The following is a 26,111-nucleotide window of genomic DNA, read 5'->3' on the forward strand; positions in this document are numbered from 1 at the left end:
AGGAGTCTTATATTAGAGAGATTGATTGCATTGAAAGTGTGATTCTGATCTTCAACAAACAGTCCAAACACACTGCAGGAAGAGCAGCATTTTAGTGTTTTAGACTTAAAAGAAAAGAAAAAATAAGCTTTTTCAGAGATGAGGATCTGAAAGTCTGTCTCTGATGGAACCGCACACTTTGGCCCTTTTTTCATGGCTTAGACTATTGCTTGATTTTGTTTTCCAGTGTATAGCTATAATATATGTTCCCGATGTGTACAAAGACAAACTTTGATCTTTGTCTAGCAATGTTTTTTTTCTGTTTGTTTCATGTCTTGGTATTTCCATGGTGGTCAAAACAGTTCCTAACATTTCAAACAATTTTTTTGCATCTATGGTGTGTGTGGGTGTGCGTGTGTGCGTGTGTGCGTGAGCATACAGTACAGAGTTATTGAACTGTGTATCTAGGATCTAAGTCACTCCTAAAATGTCTTACACAGCATTTTTTATGAAATGCTACACTCAAAGCTTGTAGTTGTTTTTGGCCCATGTTTCATTCTGCAGAATTTATCTACATATACCCTGCATTATTCATGTATAATCACAAATAATACACGTCCTCCTTCGGATTAGAAAAAAAAACTGTCCCTCTGCATCACCTTTGTCTGCTGATGGACTACAGTCTTGAAATGGAATACGTCGTAGACCATAATTTAATTGCCAACAAAAGCCTTCATCAGTCAACTAACAAAGGACAATGCATCTATGGACATCAAAGACTTTAGTCATTTACCTTAAAGTTCATAAAAAATACACTGGACCTTAACGCTTGTTTTAATTTACAAATTTTAAACCATGACTTGCACTGCACACAAATAACTAATATTGGCATTATATTCATGCTGTCTAGCCAGGAGGGGAACTGGCCCCCACAGTGAGCCTGGTTTCTCCCAAGGTTATTTTTCTCCATTAACCAACATCTTATGGAATTTTGTGTTCCGTTCCACAGTCGCCTTCAGCTGGCTCACAGGGGTTCTAAAAACAATTATTATTATTTTATTTTTTTTACACAATTTACAATCATATTGAATCAAACAACACAATGTTCACTAAGACTTAAATAGATATTACAGTTTAATTTAATGTTTATGTATGTATGATTTCCAGTAAAGCTGCTTTATATGATGCGTGTTTTGAAATGTGCTATACAAATAAAAATGGCTTGACTTGACTGGTCCTTGATACTTCAGTGTTAGTGCATATCTGGTCTTCTGGCTTTTCTAAATGATATATTACATATGGATGGTGACTTATGTGTGTTTGGTGCTGTGTACACACACACACACAGATGCTTTATAAAGGGATAGAAGCTGTCTTGAGATGGAGAGAGGCGGCCTGGAAATGTTGCTTGCTCCTGGTGAGTAATGCACTTTGTCCCTGGGAAGACAAATGATGCTGGAAGGAAACTGGTAGAGCAACAATGTCTATGGACACTTTTCTAATATTACTGCAACTCTGAGGAAATTGTGAAGCAGGTGCATGACACTCTACCTGAAAGCATAAATGATACTGGGTGTGTTAGAATCTCTGATGTATGTTTTGCATGTGTTTTGAGAGATGAGACTCCCTCATTGGTGAATGGCTGGCAGGCAACAGTTCTCTGGAGACCAGGACTCTGGTACACTGATTCCCCATACACACACACACACACACACCATCACTCTCCCTGACCTATATAGAGTGCAGAGAGAGGTAAGAGGAGAGGACAGTGGTATCTGTATGAAAACAGAAGTTACAGGAAACAGAATCTTTGACCTTTCTTCCCCCCCACTTCAACCACATTTTGACCACCTATGATTTAACAAAGTGGTCCTTTACTCACCAAATACCCCCCCCCAACCCCCCACCCCTCCATCCGATCGATCGCCCACCACGGTATGTTTAGCACCAGCCCTTTACGGCTCCCAAAGAAATTCCAAATCCCCCCACACACATTTTATCCTGGTGCTGACTCTGAGTAATAATTGGCAATAATTTCCATACTCAACATGTATCCTACTAGTTCTGGAGGCTAATCTCTTATTCAGCTCTTTTGATCTTTTTAAAGTCAACATGAAATGGACCTTTTTGTCTTTTATCTGATCTTCAAATAATGTTTTGCATCAAATCATAGTTGTGTTATGTTGTGATTCACCTCAGAGCTGGTTGGTTTGGTTTAGAACTCTTTTATGAAGCATTTTTTGAAAAGTCAATGGTAAAAAGGAAACAACATGACTGAAAATGTGGGAGGGCACTGTTGCTTTCTTTTGGGCATATCACACTCCGCTTACTCCTGTGTTAACACAGCTTTAACCCTGGGTTAAGGTCACATTTAACCCTGTGTAAAGCAACATTTCACACTTGTTTTTCATTTCATAATTTTGAAAGGGGTTAGCACCTCTTTAGCGGGTTAACCACGAATTGCGGTTGCAAACATGTACATCGTAAAACAATGTTATGACCCTTTCTCACCGAATGTGTCCTTTCGTTAATCAAGCTAGATGTATTGCTACTAATGGAGCAAAACGTAGGTGTTCCAAGATGTTTTTAATTTGTCACAGGCATCCTGCACAGGTTGAAAAAACAGCAAGAAGCGGTGCAACACTCAGAGATGTCCATCTAGCATGGGAAAACAATTGGATTGGACCCTTGATTAACAATTTCAAGTGTGAAAAGCCTTAGCAAAAATGTGTATTTAGAAAATAAATGGTCAATTTTGAAACCTATAAACCTTTTATTACATGTATTGTGTTGTACTTTTATTTGGTTCTTTTGTTCTTTAGATGCAGTATTTCATTTATTAGTATTTTCATTTTTCAGTTCATTTATACACTGCCAGGCCAAATAGAAAGTCATCATTTGGATTTAAAAAAGCAGATACTTAAGAGACTATGATTGGACCATTATTGCAGTGATTAATATGTTTCAGCTGGTAACAATTATTTTAACCCAACTGATGCAGAGTGTAGCTTTTAATTTCTTAAACAACCATGTCGAAAGACGTATCCCGTGGACGTGGAAAAGATGTTACAGTGTTTCAGATGGGGCAAATTATTGGTTACATCAAACAAAGAAAACAACTGGGGAGATTGCTGACATCACTGGAAATGGGTTAAGAACTATCCAATGCATTATTAAAACCCAGAAGGATAGTGGTGAACCATCAGCTTTGCAGGAGAAATGTGGTCAGAAAAAAATCTTGAATGATTTCGATCAGAGATCACGAAAATGCTTGACGTCACATCGTAAAAATCAACAGTAGAACTCACGGCTATGTTTAATAGTGAATGTAAGAGCATTTCCACATACACAATGTGACGAGAATGTACAGGATTGTACTAAACAGCTGTGTGGCCACAAGAAAGCCACTTGTTAGTGAGGCTAATCAGATAAAATTACTTCAATCTGCTAAAGAGCATTAAGATTGGACTGCGGAGCAATGGAATATGTAATGTGGTCTGAGGAGTCCAGATTTACCCTATTCCAAAGCGATGGAGTGTGTCAGGGTATGAAGGGAAGCACATAAAGCGATGCACCCGTCATGCATAGTGCCCACTGTACAAGTGTTATGATCTGGGGTTGCTTCAATTCATCAGGTCTAGGCTCAGCAACTTTATGCAGCAATAAGATGAAGTCAGCTGACTACCTGAATGTACTGAACGACTAGGTTATCCCATAAATGGATTGTTTTCTTCCCAACAAAATGTTTTTTTGTTGTTTTTTTTGTTTTGGCCAGGCAGTGTATATTCATTTATTACTTTTCTCTTTATATATTTTTTTGCTCTGCATTAATATTTCTGTTTATTCTGTTTGTTGCGTACTGTATTGTATTCACAAGTACAAGTTTGAGAAAAGGAGTTGCCTCCATTTTAAGGTCTTCAATGTCACAAGATGATGTTGTGAAGCAGTCATTTTCCATTGTCTTTGCTTAGTAAAATAACATTTGTAGAATTGTTGCTGGTCAGACGTCATTCTGAGCATTGACACACCATCACTTTGTCTCCTGCCTTCTGCTGATTCTGAAAGCATATTATTTGGTTGCTTATATTGGAACAAAAACAGACGAGGTATTGGAGTATTTTTGGCCTTGCCCTTGAATGGACAAATGAGTCAAGTTTAACAGTTTCAATATATCACTTTATCTCCTCTCTCCCTTTTTTATGCATTTCCTCCCATGTTTTCCTTCATGCTGTTTGTTTAAATTCTTTTTTATTTGCTGCTTATCCCCCCCCCCTCCCCCTCCTTTCTCATTCTTATTCTTATTCTTTCTCTTTCTCACTGTCTGCAGTGTGTAGTGTCAAGTCAGGGAGTGAGTCCCTGCTCCACTTTGACTAACAGTACGGCGTCTCCCAGCACTGACAGCCCCTGCTCCACCTTACCAGAGAGCTCCTCCAGCAGGGCCCCTGCCATCTGCACCAGCCCCTGCACCACCTCCGCCTCCACCATCATCAACACACCCAGCTCCACCCTGGAGAGCAAGGACAGCGGTATCATAGGTGACACTTTGTGCCATAATGTGTCTCTCTTAGCTGATGCTTTCTTCCCAAGAGTATCATACAAAGTTTTTATACATTAATTTATATAAATCCATATTGCTTCTTTTTGTTCTCCATCTTATGCTTCCTGCAATTAATTAGGTTCCAACTGCTAAAGCTGCTGTAAGCAATTTCTCATTGGCTAAAACACATATTCTTTTTGTGTTTTTTTTTTAGCCCAGAGCTGTCACGGACATGAGATTGATTTCTCAGGATGCCTATTTCAATGATATCTGTTATGTAGTAGGGACAATTTATGCGTGGTATTTGTTAACATAGCTTGAGGCAGTTTTAATATACAGACTCAAACTCTATTATCAAAACTATACAAACAACATGTGTTGACACAACACAAAAACAAGTACATATCAAGATATAGGAAGTAATTTAACATGTTAATTCAGTGTGATTAATTATATTCAATATAACTTGCTTTAAAAACTACTTTTTATCATGCCCCCTTATGTAAGTTCTGTAATAAGGAATTTTCCTACTAGATCTGTCACTACTACATAATTATTGGTTTGATTAATTATCAAACCAATAATTATGATTATGACAATTGATTGTCTGTTTTAGAGCTATGACAATATTTTAGCTTTTAAGGCTTTTACGATTTATTTTCAGATAAATTATTATATTTATAAAGATGTATGTATGTATGGATGGATCAGGGGAGGCCCGACCCAATAAACAAACGAAACATTTGTTTAGGGCACCGTGATTGGTTCGGGGCCCCACCCACCACCCCCATTTATTTTCTTTTTTGCCCATCAATTACTCTAATCAACATAACACACAACCGTATCAATGAAACGTAGTATGTTTCATTTCGTATATTTTTTTCTAAATTAACTAGAATTTTCTAGAAACCTGTAGGGCCCCATACACTATTTTTGTTTAGGGCCCCCAAAACCCTAGGTCTGGCCATGGGATGGATTATATAATTTCTTTACATATTATATTATGCAATATTAAAATATTTCTGTCCTAATTCTTTTCACTTTCACACATTACTTTAATGCTATTTGATTATACCCACAAGCCTTTTTATTTCTCATGGAGCAAAACATTTGAGATTGTTTCATCATTTTGTCACTCCACAGAAATAGAGTAAGTGGGTGTCTCCTCCTCTGTGTCACTGTGTGTCATTAACACGGCGTATGAACCCATATGATCAGGAACATTTTCCATTACACAGTCATTTAAAGTGAAGCTGGAGCACTTTGCATTCACTAACAAAGTTTATATTTGTTTGTTTATATTTTCCCTGGAGTTTGGAATCAGAGCACTTGAGAAGTGCTTTACGTGCTCTTCCGAACAGGAGCTGCTCTGGTTGACATCCGCGGTGAAATGTGATTGGAATTTTAAGTGCACAGTAATCGCGTTAATCTCAAATACCCGCAGTTAGATCAAATAACTGCGATCAGATGATTATTTATTAATTGCGACAGGCCTAAATCCTACAAACAGAGCAATTCAATGAAGTACCACCTTCATGTTTTTGCGAGTCGCAGATATCAGGTGACAATAAGTGCAACAATCTGACACACCGCACAACGGAATGTTGTGGTTTGGAGACACGTATGGACACATGTGCATACAGAATGCAAAAACGCATCCTGTGAGAATAGCCCGAGTTGACAGATTAACTAACTCAATTGCAAAATGTATTGCTGTTGAACATAGATAAAGGGTAGGATTATGCTCTATGATAAAAAAGCAATATTTTTAATTTCTAAAGCCACTTTTTCTATTATTTAATCAATGCTGCTTATCTGTCACATTAATGTAATGTCTTTATCTGAATTATTATATTTTTATATATATTATGTTGATTATACATTGAATTACTTTTATTTTCTTTTTCAGCAAATATTGATATGCGATTGAGTAAATCAATTAATCAGCTTGTAATGTAATTATTTCAATTACAATGTTACTCTATTGACAGCTGTGGCAGGGCGGAGGGCGGAACCGGGTGTGTAGGATCACAACCCAGCCCCGCCCTCCGCCCTGCCATAATAGCCCTAAAAGTAAACATTAAAAAATTATATTATATATATTATTATGTCTTTTATTATATATAAAATTATTGTCCATGTCATACATTCGAGAGAAACATCTCTTTAACCCTTTCCTGTGGCTTCCCACCCCACACCTCCTCTACTTTGGCAATCTATTTTTTGCTTTTTTATAAACAAAACCTTTTTATTTAGTTTTTTAGAAATATATGACTAAAGTTGTCAATCTTGCTCTGAGAATGTAAAAGGCCAGCAATGATATCATTGTAATATTTGCACACTGAATTGCCATTGGGGTTTATCAAAGCACCAGGTTTCAAGGTTTATTAATGGAAAGGGAAACGTAAATGAGGAACCTTAATCAAGTTGAGTGAGCTGCTTATGAGTTTTTGGCAGCTGTAATGCCGTTACTGCACATTTGGAGATGCTGACAGAGGGATGAAAGTATGTACCACTGAATTCACTACAACGTCAAATAATGGCAACAGAAGCATAAGCAAGAAAGGAAGTGAGATCTGGGCTTCCTGACACAGACATATCAAAGCTGTTTATTGTCTGCTAACTTTCCGGAGTGTTTTTTGTTGGCCTGAGCCGGTAATGCTCATGAGTCTGAGGATATGCTCTATTAAAACTGGGACAGCGCTGTATCTTTATTTCAGGTCTGCTGGAGGTTTCTTGAAGTAGGACATCATTAAATGTTTAAAGCCCAAAATACTGTTTTAGTAATTGGATGCGATAAAGAAAGGTCAAAGACAACAGCATAAAAGTAAATTACCTGACATCAATGACTTCAATTAGTTCTATTTAACGGCATCACTCTTTGTTTGTTTATTAGCTCTTCTTTGGTAGTTAATTGCTGTTTTCTTTTGAGCAATGTGCCATTTGTCATATGTCTTTCTCTCCTCCTGTGTCCTTCCCATGAATCTGGCCCTTCCCCCCACTCCTCTTTCACCTTCATCTCTTTCTGTCTCTCTCTCTCTTTCTCTCCCTTCTGCAGCAACAGTCACCAGTTCCAGTGAGAATGAAGAGCGCTGTGGCTCTAGTCTGGAGTGGGGTAAAGATGGAAGTGTTGGTTTAAGGGGCGAGAGTGGGCGTGGATCTCATCCACCCTGCACTCCCATCACTAAGGAGGAGCCGGCGGTTTCTAGCGGAGTCCAGCCTAGGATGGGCACTGCCGGAGGAGCGGGGTCCATTGTAACATCACCTGCGGATGGACCAGTCACGTACCACAGCACTTCTTTGGTTATGCCACGTCCAAATTCAGTGGCAGGTGAGTAATGAAATGTCACATTTTCCGATTTCCGTTCCGGTTTAACCTGTTAACTTTTCTTAATCGCAATTAACGTATTTACCTTTTAATAAAGCGTAAACCAGCAAAAACACTGGTGGGACAAGGGGCGGAACCATTGCAATGTGTCATTACACTGAGACACACACCACAACAATGGGAAAGGACCTCTTAATGCTATTTGTATGTGCAAAGCAAGACTTATGACATAAAGTTGCCACAGAAGCAGGTCAAGTCTTAACTATCATGAAAACGCAGAATGAGATGTTTTTGCATGCACTGCTTTTCATGTTGAGAGCACTAGACTCATGAACGTGAACATGGCTTAACGATTGCTGTAGCAAAGCGAATAGCCACAGTCTGCTGGCTGATTAATATTGTGGAGGATGAGAATTAATGCCCATTGCAATGAATATGCAACCTATGTGGGGACTAGTTATTTAAATTAGTCAACTTCCCACTTAGACTTTGGGAAATGTTTAATGTTACTTGAATTAGTGCTATTTTAGTGCATTTCTATCTTTATACTGTGGAAGGCTTTTTTGTAAAAGTTAATAAAGCATTATATTGTTACATATTGTTTTGTTTTCTTTCCTCAAAAAGGAAATTAAGGCATTTTGACAAGAAACATTTAAAAAATATATTATCTAATTATCCATGCACTATGGCAATTAAATAAATATGTGATTAATCGTGATTAAAACATTTTATCGACTTAGATTACACAGACTTTTAATTAAAATACTGTATTTTAATACATCATTATTTTTAAGAATATACTAAGACAAAAAAACAGTGATATATCAACAACCATCCAGTCATTTCTCTTATTTAAGTCACACAAGCCTTAAGTACACTTAACCAATATAAAAATTGGTAACAATTCTTGGTATATTTTGAATCGGACATGATGAAATGAATGAGTTGCAGTTTCAGGTTGTCTTGCAGTAAGTTTTCGCCTGGTAAGAATTAGTCATTTGTGAGGTAGCGCTGTGTGTTTTGCAGATGAGATTTAAAAGAAAAAAATAATAAAAGGCATTCATTCTGAAATCTGACTACAGCGGTCATGCTGTACTAGATGTTTTGTGGTGTAGAGTCAAAAGAACTGACCGATATGAGTCATTCTTTCAGAAATCGGACTACGGGTAGTATAGGAAATACTATTAGAATATATTAGCATGGAAAACGCACAAAGATTGCATGTTCGAGAACTGTGAACAGAACTGAAATTCATTCAATTGTTTGGTTAAAATAAATGGAAGAGGTTCGCTAATTTTGGGTTTGTATCTTATGCTGTAGATTCAGGGTTTTCAACCATGTGAAAAAATTTAGTAAATTTAGTCTTAAATGTGGTATTAATTATATTGAGGCTAATACTGTAATATTTGTTCATGTTTTAAAGTTGTTAATGAAACATATGGACCCCCCCCATTTTTTTTTTATATGGTTGAGTTGAGTATATTGGTTGAGAGTCAAGGTTTGTCCCAAGGTTTCTTTAAATATAGTTTGTACAGGTTGCAACCCCTAAAATCAGGGTTTGCAACCTGTACAAACTATATTCAAAGAAAAAAACTGTATTACAAAAAGTTTTCACTATATACTTGAATAGAGCTATGTTCTTGACTCTTGCCACCACAGTATAGATTTAGTTTCATATTTAGTGTCTTGTAAGGCACAAAAATCTTAATGGGTGTGTTTGTATGTGTGTGTTATGTCTTTCAAGCTAGCTGCACATGTCATCTGCTGTATAAAGGTTTCGAGCAGGCAGACTGAGTGTGACTGGGGATCAAGCTGTCTCCTCACAGCTGTGTGTGTTTTCAATGACTGTGTTGGAATGAGCATGTTGCTGGGCTTCTTGACATAGTGGCATGTCCCGGAAGGGAAAAGCTTGGTGCACTGTACCGCCTGGCTGCCTCTACTCCTGCGGCGCATGGAAAGCTCTGCAAATGTGTGGCTTTGATTTCCCTTTACTGAAAAGCTAAATGGGAAAAGCACTGTCAGATATACAGAATGACTCCAACAAAGTAAACTGTCTCACCAAGTGCCTGTCTGGAAGGGCTGGAGTTTGAGTTGAGGATTTCTCCTTTTTCTAGTGCATTTCAGTCTGTTCAAAAACAAATGCAATATGACAAACTACATTCATCATCCATGTGTTTACGCCCATCTGCAGAGATTATAGGTTTCAGACTGGATTGTAGAGGGATGAGACCGAGGGAGGTGTGTGGTGGGCAAAAACAAATGAGGGATTAATGGACTAAATAAATAAATGGGATTAATGGACTAAATTAATAAATGGGTGAATTATGCAAGGTGATGGGCAAAACAAGACTGCTGCACCTCTGTGTGTTTTTATGAGTCTATAAATAATAGGCTACTTGTTTAATGTGGATATTTTATTAAACGGTTGCAGCACTTTTGCGCACAGTATTTCAGCACAAATATTTTTCACCAAACACTTACTATCCAGATTAGAGGCGCTAAATAAGTGTGCAACAGTTAGTTCCAGTCTCCGAATCTGAATGGCCAATCAGCATTCCAAGAGTGTTGATATTTTGTATAACAGCACTGGGGGGAATACATATTTGTATCACTCTGCTTGTCTGTGTTTGAAGCTTTCCAAATATAATTGTGGATTTTTATCAATTCCAATGATTCCAGCCTTTTGAATCTGTTCACACAAAAAGATTAATTTGCTTTCATTTCTACAGATTTCAACTTTATGTCAGTAGGTGCCGACAAATGAGTGTCTTTTATGTTAAGAATGAGGCAAAAAAATCATTGACTGATTTGTTCAAAACCACTGAGTCGTTCACAACCAAAACAATAGAAGTGAATGAGAATGATTTTTGTACTTAAAAGGAGTAATTTAAAAAACACAATTTTGTTCACAAATGAAACGCCACTACTTAGAAACCAGAGTATGAGGGCAGAGCAAAGTGCTGAGTTGATTGATGCTAATTTCGCTGACAAACTAACTGGCCCATTTTTGTCTGAAATGGAAGTTATTTATTATTTACTTGTTTGTTAAACTGTTGTCAAGAACAACAGCACTCCTGCTAATGTCTTATTGCTTAAGTATAGCAGATTGCATAAGTCTACTGCATCCTCAACAACATGGCATTCAGAGCAGGTCTACAAAATGGAGAATTATTAACATGATTTGCATAGTTCCTTAAGTGAATCAGGTGCTAAAATAATGCAGACAGTGTGTGCAAATAAATGACACTATCAGTGAACAAGATTAATTCTTACTGAATTCCTCCCATGAGTGTCTGTGTACGTTTCTCCACACTCAGCAGCAAATTGTGTTTGCTGTTCACAGTGATCACAGTGGTGGCATGTAATCTCTCTGCTCTATGTGTGCCAAACATGACCCTAAATGAGTCTGTCTTGCTCCATCTCTCTTTTTCCCGTTAGCCACCAGCAGTACTAAACTGGAGGAACTGCGGTACCTGGATGAACAGAGGAATGCTCCCCAGCGCTCCTCAATGCGTTTGCCCTGGCATGGAGCTCAGACAGGAGGCCGCAGTCAAGAGACTAAAGGTGCTGACCAACCACAAGATCCAAACATTACCTTGTAGAACAGAAAAGTATCCTTGAAGAATTTAATGTTCTCTTGTACTTTCATTGATAAATCTTTATAAACCATTTTTACAAATTTATAAACAAGTTATATTTACAAATTTCATAAAATTTTTAACAGATCAGAAATATGTTTACCATTCTAATGTGAATGGTAACACTTTATTCACTGTTTATGTTTATTAACATTGTTGCACTATTTAAGCATGAATAAAATAGTAATGAATTGAATGTAGAGTAATGCTATCTTGGCCATAATTTGATTATTAAGATTATTAAATGTCTTATTATTGTGTAGAACGTAATGCTCCATTTCAGAGATCTTAAAGTAGATTATGTTTACTAAACAATACTAAGCCAATAATTAAGGCTAATTAATAATGGCTTTACAAAGCTGCCACTAATAAATTACTAAAATCTACTATTAAAGACTCAACCCCCAGTTCTGTAAGTAAATGCTTCACTTTAGAACAGGCAGTCAAATTGTCTTTATTTTAAGATTTTAGCAATTCATTAATGAGAATTTAGTAAAACCAATACTAATTAGTCATAATTAATTTCTTAATATATTTAGTAAACTTGAATGCACCCTAATAAATCCAAAGCAAACCAATGACTTGAATAGGTAATTTTTTCCACTTTAGAATAGGTGGAGATTTTTTATTTATTGGTATTTATCCTCAATTACAGGATTAATATTGTTGTTTAAACTTGATATAAGATGGATCTCTGAAATAGAGCATTAATTACTTTCTATTAAAAAATAAGAGATTTAATAAGCTGCAAATTATGGCTAAGATAGCTTATTCTACATTCAGTTAATCACTAATTACTGTCTTAATCATTCTTAACTAGTGCATTATTGTGGTTCCTTAAATTAAATGGTTGCCATTTGAACATGCATAAAAATATGCAGCATAAGTGATTTTGAATTCATTTGAATGAATATTAATTAACAAACGTCATAACATTTATTTGTATTTTTTTTCTGAGTGTAATGGAATATTCAGGAAACATTGTAGGGCTGGACTTGATTTTATCCATTAGGGGCCGGTTGCACCGGCTGTACGTAAGTTACAACTTAGCCTAGTTGTGGCAAAAATGGGCACTAAGTAAAAATTTAAACACTACTAAATATTTGAGCATTGCTCCATTAAATGTAGGTAGAACGTAACCCTATGTATAAACTAAATATTTATGGAAGCCTCTGACCAGGAGTAATGGTTTCAATAAAAAATAGCTCATGTTTTGCATGACAGACTACAATCCTTTAGACATATATGATGATGTTGATATTCACACTCGTTTACATTTACAAGAGAGAACTGTATGTTAAAAACATACTTCTTAGCGACTCTTCAACATGAAACTGATCTAACTCTTTTGCCCCTTATTAATGTTAAATACAGTTCCTGAATAATGTTGTTTAAATGGGCTAAATACACTATTTATCAAATTGTTTTTAAGTTTGTATTTGAATGGGCATATAATTCATTACAGCTGACAGTTATGTGAGCAAACAACGTTTGAACATCAACCGCAACAAGATAAATCTGAAATGCACTGCTTTTTTTTATTTCTCTCCAATTTGGATTGCCCAAATCCCATTGCTTAGTAGGTCCTCATGGTGGCGCAGTTACTCACCGCAATCCGGGTGGTGGAGGACAAGTCTCAGTTGCCTTCTGATTTTGAAACCGTAAATCTGCACATCTTATCAAGTGGCTCGTTGTGCATGACACCCCGGAGACTCATGCCACTCTCCGCGATCCACGCACAAATTACCAAGCACCCCATTGAGGGCGATAACCACTAATCATGACCACGAGGAGGTTACCCCATGTGACTCTACCCTCCCTAGCAACCGGACCAATTTGGATGCTTAGGAGACCTGGCTGGAGTCACTCAGCACACCCTGGATTTGAACTCGCGACTCTAGGGGTGGTAGTCCACGTAAATACTCGCTGAGCTACCCCGGCCAGTCTTGCCTTAAGAACAGGTGGTGCAACCAAACTCAAGCACTGACTTCGTTACAAACTAACTAGTAGTTATTAAGCCCTTAATGTGAACTTTATGTCCCAACTTACAAAAAGATAAATATTTAGGATGAATAAACACTTTTTGTTATTTATAATAAGATCACTGAGGAAGGGCCATTCATTAAGAAATTAAATGGAGCGTTATCCCATACATAATGTGAACTATTCAAGGTCTTTCGGTTCATTCTCATTTTGTTTTTAATCTGTAAAGAATTGCACTGGGTTTATTTATGTATGATTTGACTGAATGTGTATTGAACAGTTTATTTTAACACCTGTCTTGGTTGAATCCTGCAGCTCGTCTCGCACCCTACAAACCAGTGGACATCATGCTCAAACCTCTGCTGTTTGAGGTGCCAAGTGTCTCTATGGACGCAGTGTTTGTGGGCCGTGATTGGCTGTTCCAGCGGCTGGAGGAGGTGCTGACAGGTGGAGGAGAGGCCGGTGAGGGTAGAGGTGCTGTCATTGTGGGCAACGTCGGTTTCGGGAAGACTGCGGTGATCTCACGGCTGGTGACTCTCAGCTGTCATGGTGGACGTATGAGACAGATCGCTTCTAACAGTCCTGAAGCTACACCACAGAGTACGACTTCCTTTGCATGCACTGCACACAACAAATATCCTCACAAAAAGAACCATAAAGCATTTAAATATTTGTTTGCTGTTATGGTATTATTTATGTAAATGCATTTTTAGGGGTTTGGCTTTCTTTGGCACATGGTTTACTATGTACAGTCAAGTAAGAATTAGAGATGGGATAACTGGAGAAATTGCTACATGTTTGGAACAACATGAGGATGAGTAAATGACAGAATGAACATTTTGGGATGAACTGTTCTTTTAATACATGGGTGGTTATTTGGATTTGTGAATAAAACACTTTTAATTAATGTGAAGTAAATGATAATTGTGTTTGTGTTGTAGATCGGGGGGCTGATCCCCATCAAGCCAATCAGCTGAACCCCCCATCACAGAGCCCCCTCCGCAGCAATAGTTGCCCACCCACCCCTGACACACACCGACACAGAGAGGGGGCTGTTAAACGCTTGGCCAGCAAGGTACACCTATACATAAATTGAAATGCACATACTCCATCTTAACAACAGACCAATACACCAATACAAACTAATTTGTGATTAATTATATACACAAGCATTCATTTTTTGATTATCGAGTGCCTTTAAAATTGGAAGCTCTTCAAAATTGTTTACAGCAAAATAAGAGATCCCTCAGAGCAGTGCTCATATTTATCTATACTTACAAAGGATGTTTTGTGCAATGTTTTAGATGTGTAATTTAGTGTTTGAGAAAAACTGCATACCACATGCATATTTGAAACCTTGCTCTTGTGTGTGTTTTTATGTGTGTGCGCACACAGTGTTTTTCATTTACATTTGGACGTGGACCTCTCTGTTGAGTGTTCTAGTCACGTCTGTTTAATCAGCCATCTGCTGGTAGAAAGTCATTTCAGGCTTCAATTTTATTCCAAATTTTATTTGACTCTCCAGTATTTTGAAAATATTTGGGACTCTTTCTGTCTTAATCATGATAATGAAACAAACATTAAAGGCTTCATTTCATGAGGAATCATGAGAATTGTTTATGTTGCTTTTGCAGTGGTGGACAGTAAAGTATTTTACATTGTAAGTTCATTTTTCAAGGATTTGTACTTGTACGGAGTACTTTTATTATGGGAAACTTTAACTCCACTTCATTCTGAAGCAAAATATCATACTTTTTACTCCACTACATTTCAGAAAATCATGTTGAAGAAAGAAGTAACGTTGAACAAAATGGGTGTCATAGAGAAGCCAAGTGCATTTTTAATATTACTGTATATTCCTGTTAAATATAACTTGCACTGGATCGCAGAGAAACTAATACTTTGTTTATATTTACTGCGCAATATTACTATTAAATCCTTTATAAATCCTTTTTAATCTCGACAAATTGTAAATCATTCTAAATGTCTTCAGATGCTAGCTTCAATACTTGACCACAGTCATTTCTTAATTTGTGTTATAAATACACATAAAATTAAAATAAAAGCAGTTCCACCTTTTATTTTAAGTCCAATCTAGTTTACAGCCTTGGCCAAAAGTATTGGCAGTGACATACATTTTGTGTTTTGCAAAGTTTGCTGCTTCAGTATTTGTAGATAATTGTTTCACATGTTTCTATGGTATACTGGAAAACAATGATAAGCATTTCATAAGTTTTAAAGGTTTTATTGGCAAAAACATTCAATATATGCAAAGAGTCAATATTTACAGTGTTGACCCTTGTTCTTCATAACCTCTGGCATGCTGGATATCAGATTCTGGGCCAAATCCTGACTGATGGCGATCCATTCTTGCCTTACTTGTGCTCTTAGTTGATCACAATTTGTGGGCTTCTGCTTGTCCACTCTCCTTTGGAGGATTGACCACAGGTTCTCTATGGGATTAAGATCCGGGGAGTTGCCTGGCCACGGATCAAAAATTTCAATGTAATGATCACCGAGCCATTTCATTATCACTCTTGCCTTGTGACATGGTGCTCCATCATGCTGGAAAATCATGGATTATCACCAAATTGCTCCTGGATCGTTGGGAGAAGTTGCTCTTGCAGGAATGTTTGACACCATTCTTTATTCATGGCAGTGTTTTTGGGCAGAATTATGAGAGAGCCCACTCCCTTGGATGAAAAGCAACCCCACACATGGATGGTCTCAGGATGCTTCACTGTTGGCACGATACGGGACTCATGGTAGCGTTCACCTATTCTTCTCCGGACTATCAATTTTACAGATGTCGATTTTACAGATGTCCCAAACAGTCAGAAGGGGGCTTCATCAGAGAAAATAACTTTGCACCAGTCTTCTGCTGTCCAATCCTTGTACTTCCTGCAGAATTTCAGTCTGTCCTTGATGTTTTTCTTGGTGAGAATTGGCTTCTTTGCTGCCCTTCTTGACACCAGGCCATTGTCCAAAAGTCTTCACCTCACTGTGTGTGTAGATGCACTCACACCAACCTTCTGCCAATATTTAGCAAGCTCTGCACTGGTGGTGACACGATTCCATAGCGGACTCCTCAGGAGGAAACTGTCCTGGTGCTTGCTGGACACTCTGGGATGTCCTGAAGCCACCTCCACTGCTGTTGAACCTCTCTACTTGAAGTTCTTGATGATCCTGTAAATGGTTCTTTCAGGTGCAATATTATTTGCAGCAATTTCCTTGCATGTGAGGCCATTTTGATGCAAAGTGATGATGGCTTGCACGTCTTTCTTTAGAGGTAACCATTGCCAACAAAAACACTATGATTGGAAGCATTTCTTCCTCCCTTTTTTTGTGATACAATTTGGTCAATGAAGGTTCTTCCTCAGGGGAATTTGCCAGGGAGGGGCTGTCGCGAGGAGTACGAGGTCCGAGAACCAGACCCGGGTGGGCCAATAGGGAGCCACTAGTGTGACTTGTTCCTCGTCCTCCCTGACCTTGCACAGCACCTGTGCAAGAAGGCTCACTGGGGGAAATGCATTCTTGCTCAGCCCCGTGGGCCAGCTGTGTGCCAGTGCGTCTGCCCCAAGGTGAGCCTCTGTTTGGGCATACCAGAGCAGGCAGTGGGAGGTCTCTCAGGAGGCAAACGGATCTACCTGGGCCTTGCCGAATAGTTCCCAAATCAGCTGGACCGACTCTGGGTGAAGCCTCCACTCTCTGCTGGGCAAGCATTGTCATGACAGCACGTCTATCACATTGGGTTTGCCGGGGATGTAAGCGGCACGAAGTGACCTGAGTCGCTGCTGGCTCCAAAGGAGGAGACGACGGGTGAGTCGCGACATGTGGTGGGAGCGTACACCGCCTTGGCGATTTATGTACGCTACCACAGTGGTGCTGTCTGACCTGACTAGGACATGTTTGTCCCGAACTAATGGGAGGAACTTCCGCAGGACAAAGAAAACAGTCAGCAACTCTAGGCAATTGATATGCCAGCGCAGTGGGGCCCCTCTTCCAATGGCCCGCAGCTGCGTGCCCATTTGCACACGGCACCCCAACCCAGTGTGGAGGCGTCGGTTGTGACCAGAATGCGTCGGGACACCTGCTGCAAGTGTACTCCTGTCCGCAGAAAGCGGAGGTCTGTCCAAGGTTTTGAAGTTTGATGGCAGGCGGGGGTGTTGACACGGTGCGTGCCGTGGCGCCATGCTTGTCTCGTGACTCAAGTCTGGGGCCAGTACTGAAGCGGTGTCATATGCATCAACCCCAATGAAGCAACCGCCGCGGAGGATGTCATATGCCCCAGGAGCTTGGAAAGGTTTTAAAGGGACCGCCCTGCCCGGCCTGAAGGTGGCGAGGCATTTCAGCACCGACTGCACGTGCTCGTTGGCGAGGCGGGCTGACATTGAGACTGAGTCTAACTCCATGCCGAGAAAAGAGATGCTCTGAACCGGGGCGAGCTTGCACTTTTCCCAGTTAACCTGAAGCCCCATTGAAGGGGAGGACTTCGTACTGCTACGCCTGGCCGTCGAACATGAGCCGTGGGAAGGGTTGGTGTTGAGGCAGAATTGAGACATGGAAGTACGCGTCCTTCAGGTCTACTGCTGCGAACCAATCTAGATGCCAAACTCAAGTTTAAATATGTTCTTGCGTGAGCATTTTGAACGGGAGTTTGTGCAAAACCTGGTTGAAAAAATCACAAGTTCAAGATCGGTCGTAAACCCCTGCGCTTCCTTGGGTACGATGAAGTAAGGGCTGTAGGGACCCTTCTTCATCTCGGTTGGAGGGACAGGCTCTATCGCATATTTGAGAAAGAGACGATTTCCACATGCAGGGATTTGGCATATTTGCCGTGTACTAGAAATGAGAAATCAACCGCATCCAGAAACTACACAGAGGCAGAAACACATCTTTAAAAAGACGCGTCCTGAAAAGATTGTTCAACACCAGCTGTGTATTTGCTCTTTTAGAGAAAATAACTCTTGTTATCTGCACTGTCGATGCGCCCAGGGGCAAACTGCACTGACGTGCAGAGAAGGAGAAAGCCGCTGTAATGCGCCGTAGAATTCAACAGCATGCAGAGCGTCAGAGGAATACAGGAACCGGTGTGACTCGTAGCAAACGGCATGCACAACCATCGGCTCCGAAGAAAATTTCTGAATGAACTCATAGTATTTCCTTGCCCTTATACCCGTATGTCTGGGGGCAGGGTATGCAAATACTATCTGCCAACTTCTCATTGGCCTTTTTTCATAGATCAGAGGCATATTCGGCACTCGAGAGAAACCCCTAGTGTCGCTTCTCCAACACAACGTCAAGAGAGTGACAGATGGGGAATTGTTGCCTTTCACCAGCTTTGGTTGAAACATAAAATTGTATGTAACTTGCAGATGCTCTTCTCTGAGGTTGAATGTGATTATACCCGTGAACGTTTATGATATGACTAGCTACACCAAAAGTCACTTAGGCCTATAGTAAGAAGAAAGTCCTAGAAGATGTATATGTGGGAAAAAAATAGGCTGTCCGAGCAAATAACTTCTCTTCTGCTTTTGTTTTGACCTGCTGAAAACGTACGTGACGGAACACACAAGGACGAATGATGTAAGCATGCAATTTCCCTCCAAATCTGCCCCTACAGCTCAAAATCAAAAATTGGTCTTGGGTCTCAGGTCTCGGGCAGGCCGCATTCGCTGCAGTCTTATCAATTTGTGGACGCACTTGCCTGTGGCCCAAATGGAACCCCAGATACCATACCTCCACCCGTACAATTGCGCACTTCTTGGAGTTTGCTGTGAATTCGTATAATTCGTGTAGTGTCAATTAAATAAATGTAGTGCCCTGATCAGTGAGGATTTCTTTCGGAATACCCACTCAGTAGATTATTCTGAAGAGTTCCTCCACAACACTATGTGCTGAGATGTTGCGCAGAGGCACTGCTTCCGTATAGCGTGTGCCATAGTCCACCAGAGCCAATACAAAGCGATGTCCGCGTGCCGTCTTCTCCTATGTCCTGAAGAGGTCCATGCCAGTTCTTTTGAAGGCCCATTAACGGAAGGGGGCGCAATCACATTCTTGGGGTGGCTGGCGGATTCACCAGCTGAAATTCACGGCATGCCGCACACCACTTGCAAACATCACAGCGAATGCCCGGCCAATAGAAATGGGCCATTATGGCTTAACCCTAATTGAAAAATGTGGATATAAAAGTGTAATGTTTGGCTGGAGCTGTAGCCCATCAATAACTTTCATTTTGGTCACAGGCATGTGTTTCATCTCGCAACTGCTCCAAAGGGAAATCCCCTTTGGGAAATTCTCGAAGGATGGGAGGGGCATCATCCTGATGTGGAGCTGACGAAGACCACCAAGTCATCGTACATTTCACTTCTAATAATTTTATCGCAGGAACCATCCACACATATTCCATTTAATATAGTTTTAAATTCTGGCCAATTTGTTCCCAAAATAAGTGGATGGGTGATGCGGGGAACTTACCGCAGCCTCAACTCTATGCTTTTGCCCCCTATGTTTTATAATGAGTGCCACTACAGGATAATTGTGAATATCCCCATGCACACACCTCACCTTCACCCTTTTACCTATGCCCAAAGCCTCATCTTAAACCAAATATTGGTGTATAGTGGTCTGATTGCAGCCATTATTCACTAAGGCTTGATGTGTACTCCCCTTGACACTCACTGGTATTCTGTATGCCCCGGCTCGATCGGGGGCAGCCCACAGAGTGTCGGGGACCCAGACCAATTTTCCCAGCTCCATCACGGGCCATTGGTCCCTGAAATGCCTGGGTTCCCTGCAACTCCAGCAGGCTGGCCCAGACGTTACGTCTGCACCTGTGACAGTGGAACTTCAGCGAGCGGAACTGTTGTCTGTGCTGTTTGGGACCGTGGCCGACCTGCTGCAGGATGGTCTTCTTCAGATCGTCATACACCAGGATACTCGCCGCTGGTAATTGTTGCGGCACGACCTGGGCTTCCCCGGACAACAGTGGAATGAGTCTGGCCGCCCACTGTGCACGTGGCCACCTCCAGATCTCAGCCGTTCATTCGAATTAAGTCCAAGCATGCCTCTGGATCATCATCTGCCCCCATTTTTATGAGGGTGACCGGAGGCATGTGGGTTGCTGTGTCTGGGGTCGCGGCCGGAGCTTTCTCCTGGTGCAGTAAGCTCCTCCGGATGGCCTGCCGGTACTCTGCTTGAGCCTGGAGCACCTCCTAGAACTGACGATCCTCATCCTTGTGAAGCTCACGTAGGGCTTGGTGTTGTGAATTGTGCATGCTGGTGAGGTACTGGATGACTTGCACCAACGGTGAGGACTCCATGCTGGCGTATACTTCCTCCAAACTCCTGGGTTTCCGCATCAGTGTAATGGATCGCTTTCACTCTTAGGAGGAGGGTGAAATTCAAACTCAAACGGTAGGTTTATTTATAAACTCAAACAACTCACTTTTCAGTGGAACAGTTCTTTAAACACACACAGCTCTGCAGTTTGGCCCTCTCTCCTTGTCTCTGGTGTGGTGCCTCTTTTTAATTGTGCTCCCCAGTGCTTACTGCAATCAGAAACAGGTGTTAGATATTATAGAGCTCAGGTGTGTACCCTTACTGCTTTCTCTCTCTCTCCGGACAAATGCTCAACCACAACACGCTGCCACAGTGGTCACCTTACAGCCAACCTTTCACTATGAAAGCGCTATTTTGGGCCATAAGCAGATCACATGATACTGCAACTGGACTGAAAATATTCACTATAATTGTTTTTTACATTTGCCTCATACAATGATTTAACTCACTGAGTATGTCAGGGGATGTTCCATATTCTTGGAAAGTTGTGGAAATTATTATTCCAAAGGCAGGAAAGGATCATAACGATGTATGGTTTTAGGAGACCTGTACCCATTTTTATTGCCAATTGTTATCAAATAGACATTTGAAAATCAGGGTAGGTACTACCCTATCAGACCCAGACAGACAAGAGTTAGGAGTACCTCAAGTAAGCATCTTATCAGTTACCCTTTTTAGTATAAAAATAAACAGCGTTGCTAAAAGTCAGTGGTTCAAACATTCATTGCAGCCTTTATGTAGATGACATTTGTATTTTCTACAGAGACAAGTTCATGAACAGTACTGAACGGAAACTCCAGCTTACAATTAATAGGGTTCAGGCCTGGTCTGTGTCCAATGGGTTTAAGTTCTCAAAGAGTAAAATAGTCTGTATGCATTTTTGCCAGTTATGCTCTCTCCATCAAGACCCAGAGCTATTTATGGATGGTGATCCAATCAAAGTTGTCAAGGAGACCAAATTCCTTGGAATATCCTTTGACAATAAATGGTCTTTAATCCCTCACATAAAGATTTTAATATTTAAAGTAATGGATATTTTAAAGATATTAGCAAAGACTAAGTGGGGGAGCAGAGAGCTCAGTTCTCCTAAACCTTTACAGAACGCTGATCAGATCACGCGTGGACTATGGAAGCGTAGTGTGTGGCTCAGCCAGGAAATCGTATATCAGACTTTTGGACACAGTTCACCATCAAGGCATTTTAGAGTTCTTATCGAAAATATTATATATGTTTTTAATTACTCTACATTTTTTTCACATATTCACTAGTTTATCGCTATGAAAATAGCCATGGAAGCTGGCATGGCGTAAAATCACTAACTAACAAACAATCCTTAGAGCTCTTAGATCAGGGGTAGCTCAAAGGCTGCTTGTTGAACCTAGGTCTAGACTGACTTTTGTCTTTATGGTTGTATAGCTCTTGTTGTACAGCACTTTGGTCAACAGCTGTGTTGTATAAATTGTGCTCTATAAATACATTTTACATTGACATTAATTTACTTTGTAGTGAGGCACATACAGACTACATATTTATTTAATTAAACGTCAGCCTTTTGCATTTTAATAATCACATTGGGTCACAAAGTTTTTACGGAAGTGAAAAGCTACACTCAAAGTGCACGCAAGCAAAAAGAGCTTCAAAATAATAGCTTCCTCCGAAATAAAAGCTCAATTTAAATGGAAAAAAGTATGACAGAAATATATCACTAATGTATAGTTATGTAATATTCACTATACTTCTACTAATATTAATCATTATAATAAATCTGTAATAATTCTAATATATTTAAGCAAGATCTCATATCTGTGATACTCTGTTACACAGAACTTTAATTGACAAAAATAAGACCAGTATTGTATTTTGGATTGTGCTGTGAGGTTCTGTATAAAAGCACTTCATTTGATAAAAACAATACAATATTATGTTGAAAAATTATTTATCTATTTTCATTTTATTAAAATATTTAATTAATTCATTTATTTAAACACCATTATGATGATAAAATTGAAATAAACTGTTGATATGGAACAAAAAAACAAGTATCGGCGAGTACCGAAAAGCAATTATCGGTCCTCATATTCAATCTCAAAAAATGGTATCGGGACATCCCTAAAAATTAGCAGAAGAAATGTATATTTAAAAATATCCCTGATCATTTCAGTCTGATCATAACATTTTGTGCAGCGCATTTCAGCGTTGATTGTGTATCTTTTACAATATGATGCAGGCTTTGCAAAGAGGCTGTTAATTATGGAGAGCTAAATTTAAAAAATCTTTAAATTTTTTAAATAAATCGTTAAATACATATTTATACATATATCCACATTTTTATTAACTATTGAATAGTTAAATCCATAATTTGTTTTTTATCTTTCATCCATATTTTTATCTACTAATAGCTTTACCTTCCAAGAGCTCCACATCTTTTCATTTTTAGCATTAAAGTTATCGGCATAGTCGCATGTGGGCGTCACCTTACAAAATCAGTTTCTTTGGGGCTGTTCTTACAGGACATGTTTTTGCATCCGTTGTTCACGTCATTCTTTCATGCCATGAGCCTTTGATTTTTTTTTAATGTTTTTAATATGTTGTGCCATTGTTCATCTAGCTTTGTGTATTTTGTGTGAATGGAACCTTTTATGAGTCAAATTAAGAAAATGTAAAGAGCAAAGCTTGTGCATTAATGAAAATCAACCCAAAGCTAATGGCAAGTTAACAATTAATTCAAAGCTAGTATCAAATACATCGAACATATTTATTTATTTATTTTGTGATGCAATGATTAATTTACTGATTTAATAATTTTAAACAATTTTAATATGATTTATTTAATATATTTTAAAATTTTATTTGAGATATTTGTCCCTCCGCATGAGTTACAAATTATATTGCAACAAAAAACAGAGAACTCGCAGCTCATGTATAATCACCAGAGTACTGTGATCAGTACTACTGCTTATTTTACATGCAAAGGGGGCATTTCATAAAGGCACAGCAGCCAAGGGCTGAAAGAGGGTGGAAAACAGTCATAAAAAACTAGAATACAGTATAACTGTTTTTGGCATAAAAGAAAAAAGTATGAAATAACCACTTTAATATACATACTTAACTCTTTCATCTTTGTTCTTAATGTGCATAATCTTGTCATCTTATCCTGACCTCTCCAAAACACTCACTTTCTCTGCTTTTTTTTTCTCCTCTCCCTCTTCCGTCCCCCTCTCTCCTGTTGTAGGTGGCAGCGTATCACTATTGTCAGGCTGATAACACTTACACATGCCTGGTCCCAGAGTTTGTGCACAGTGTGTCGGCTCTGCTATCCCGAGCTCCTCGCCTTGGTGCCTATCGAGAACTCTTACTGAGGGAGACGCACCTGCAGGGTCTGCTCAGCTTACGTTCCTGCGTCCAGGACCCTGCAGCCGCCTTTCGTAAGGGTGTCCTGGAGCCCCTTACTAGTCTACGCAAGGGTGAGAAGCTTCACATGCTCCTATCATTAATCACACAGTCTAATAAAAAATAAATATGTTTGCTCAGGGGTAATGGGGGAGAAGAGAGCTCTTGCCATGTTTAATTTGGCCCAGTACGGATGTGAACAGATGGTCCTTGGAAATGGCTTGGATCGCAAGGAGCGACAGATGAAGGACTTAACAGGAATTTTAGAAAATGAGAGTAGAGCAAATTTTGAGTATGGAAATTAAGATATAGAGCTGTATTACTGTGAACCCTCAGCAGAAAATGTTCAAGGTTACTGGTTTGTAACGTTTGAATGTAAAGGATAAAACAGCCTTTGTATGTGTAAAATTGGCTGAAGTCAACATGAAATTAAAATGACTTTATTTAATTTGTATTACATGTTCCAGGAGTTCTTGTGTGTGTTTTATCAGTACATGTTATTCATTAAAAAGAAAAAAAAAATATCTTCGTAATCAATCATCAAAATGTAATGACTTAAATCCCCGCCTCTGAAATAGTTTCCTTTTTGGCTGATGTTGTCTAGGCATACGCATGCCTAAATAATGTCAGCCAAGTGGTTAAAGTGTCGGCTAGTGGTTAAAGTTAACCAATAGCCAAATAGCTATTTAGTAATTTATTTAGGCTACTGTTGAAATGCTGCGATTTTATTAAATAAATAAGTGTATGTGATGTGTGGACGTGACAGCCCATTCTCTCTGAGAGGTGTTTGCTCATTTTCTACATCGCTAATAAAGATGACCAGTCAGTCTCAGTTCAGGGAGTGGCACGTGTGGTCATGTCATGTGAGTTTCCGGTGTGCAGCGTGGAAATCGGGTTAAGATGGATGCCGAGCAGACCGACACTAAACTGGTGGTCAGAAAAAAATAACACAGAAACACAGATCACAGCTTGGCGATATGTCTTTATTTCAATAATAATTAAAGTTAATATAATACGGGAGCGTGACATGCAAATAAGCACAAACTCCAAAACTGTCATTCTCTGTGTGGTCAGAGCTGCTTCAACCAGTCGCGGAAGAGACCCAATCTGCGCGGGAGTCGAGACCAGGAGATTTAAAGTTCCGCCGGCTGATGAGCCCTCTAACACGGAGACGCTCGTCTCTCACCCCCGCTGTCTGCAGCTCGAGTGTCTGATAGAAACACATATCACAGCTTTGCGATATATCTTTATTTTATCCTTAATTAACGTTCATATAATATGGGAGCGTGACATGTAAATAACCACAAACTCCAAAACTGTTATTCTTGGTGCGGTCAGAGCCGCTTCAACCAATCGCGGAAGAGACCCAATCTAAGCGGGAGTCAAGACCGGGAGAGATTTAAAGTTCTGCCGGCTGATGCGCCCTCTAACACGAGACGCTCGTCTCTCACCCCCGCTGTCTGCAGCTTGCAACGTGTAGCATCATTCATGAGATCATCATAAGATCAATCTTACAGTATGTGAAAAATAACATTGAAATTACAACAACAATAAAATGTGTGTGTGTGTAATGTATATACATTAGGTGTAATATTGAGAAAATAACAAGTTTGCAGTAATGCAAAGATAATATATAATTTTATACAAATATTTTAATTTGAAAACGATGTGCATTTATAGTTGTTGCTAGTTTGTATGTTTGAGTTGAAAAATACACATTTCAGCATTATCAGTTATCTATTTGTGTATTTTCCTTGATAACCAAGCAAGTTGACTCATGATACCATTTGTTTATTATATCGCAATCGGATATCGCAATATTAACCTCAATAATCGCAATATGACATTTTCCCCAAATCGTGCAGCCCTATTGGGAAGCATACAATTGATTACAAACATGCATTCAGGTCTGGCT

The 26,111-nt window shown here is 39.4% G+C and overlaps 1 protein-coding gene across 3 annotated transcripts in view; it reads left to right on the forward strand.

Moving 5' to 3' along the window:
• The window catches only part of LOC127646949 (protein TANC1-like), a 117,836-nt gene that overhangs the window by 54,296 nt on the left and 37,429 nt on the right, over positions 1-26,111 (forward strand). For all 3 annotated transcript variants that reach the window (XM_052130942.1, XM_052130943.1, XM_052130944.1), the window contains 6 exons: positions 4,307-4,514; positions 7,575-7,847; positions 11,283-11,408; positions 13,781-14,065; positions 14,407-14,540; positions 24,039-24,270. In XM_052130942.1, coding sequence (XP_051986902.1) covers positions 4,307-4,514; positions 7,575-7,847; positions 11,283-11,408; positions 13,781-14,065; positions 14,407-14,540; positions 24,039-24,270 — 1,258 coding nt within the window. The remainder of the gene's footprint in view (positions 1-4,306; positions 4,515-7,574; positions 7,848-11,282; positions 11,409-13,780; positions 14,066-14,406; positions 14,541-24,038; positions 24,271-26,111) is intronic.

This window comes from Xyrauchen texanus, chromosome 7 (assembly GCF_025860055.1).
Source record: "Xyrauchen texanus isolate HMW12.3.18 chromosome 7, RBS_HiC_50CHRs, whole genome shotgun sequence".
Lineage (NCBI taxonomy): Eukaryota > Metazoa > Chordata > Actinopteri > Cypriniformes > Catostomidae > Xyrauchen > Xyrauchen texanus.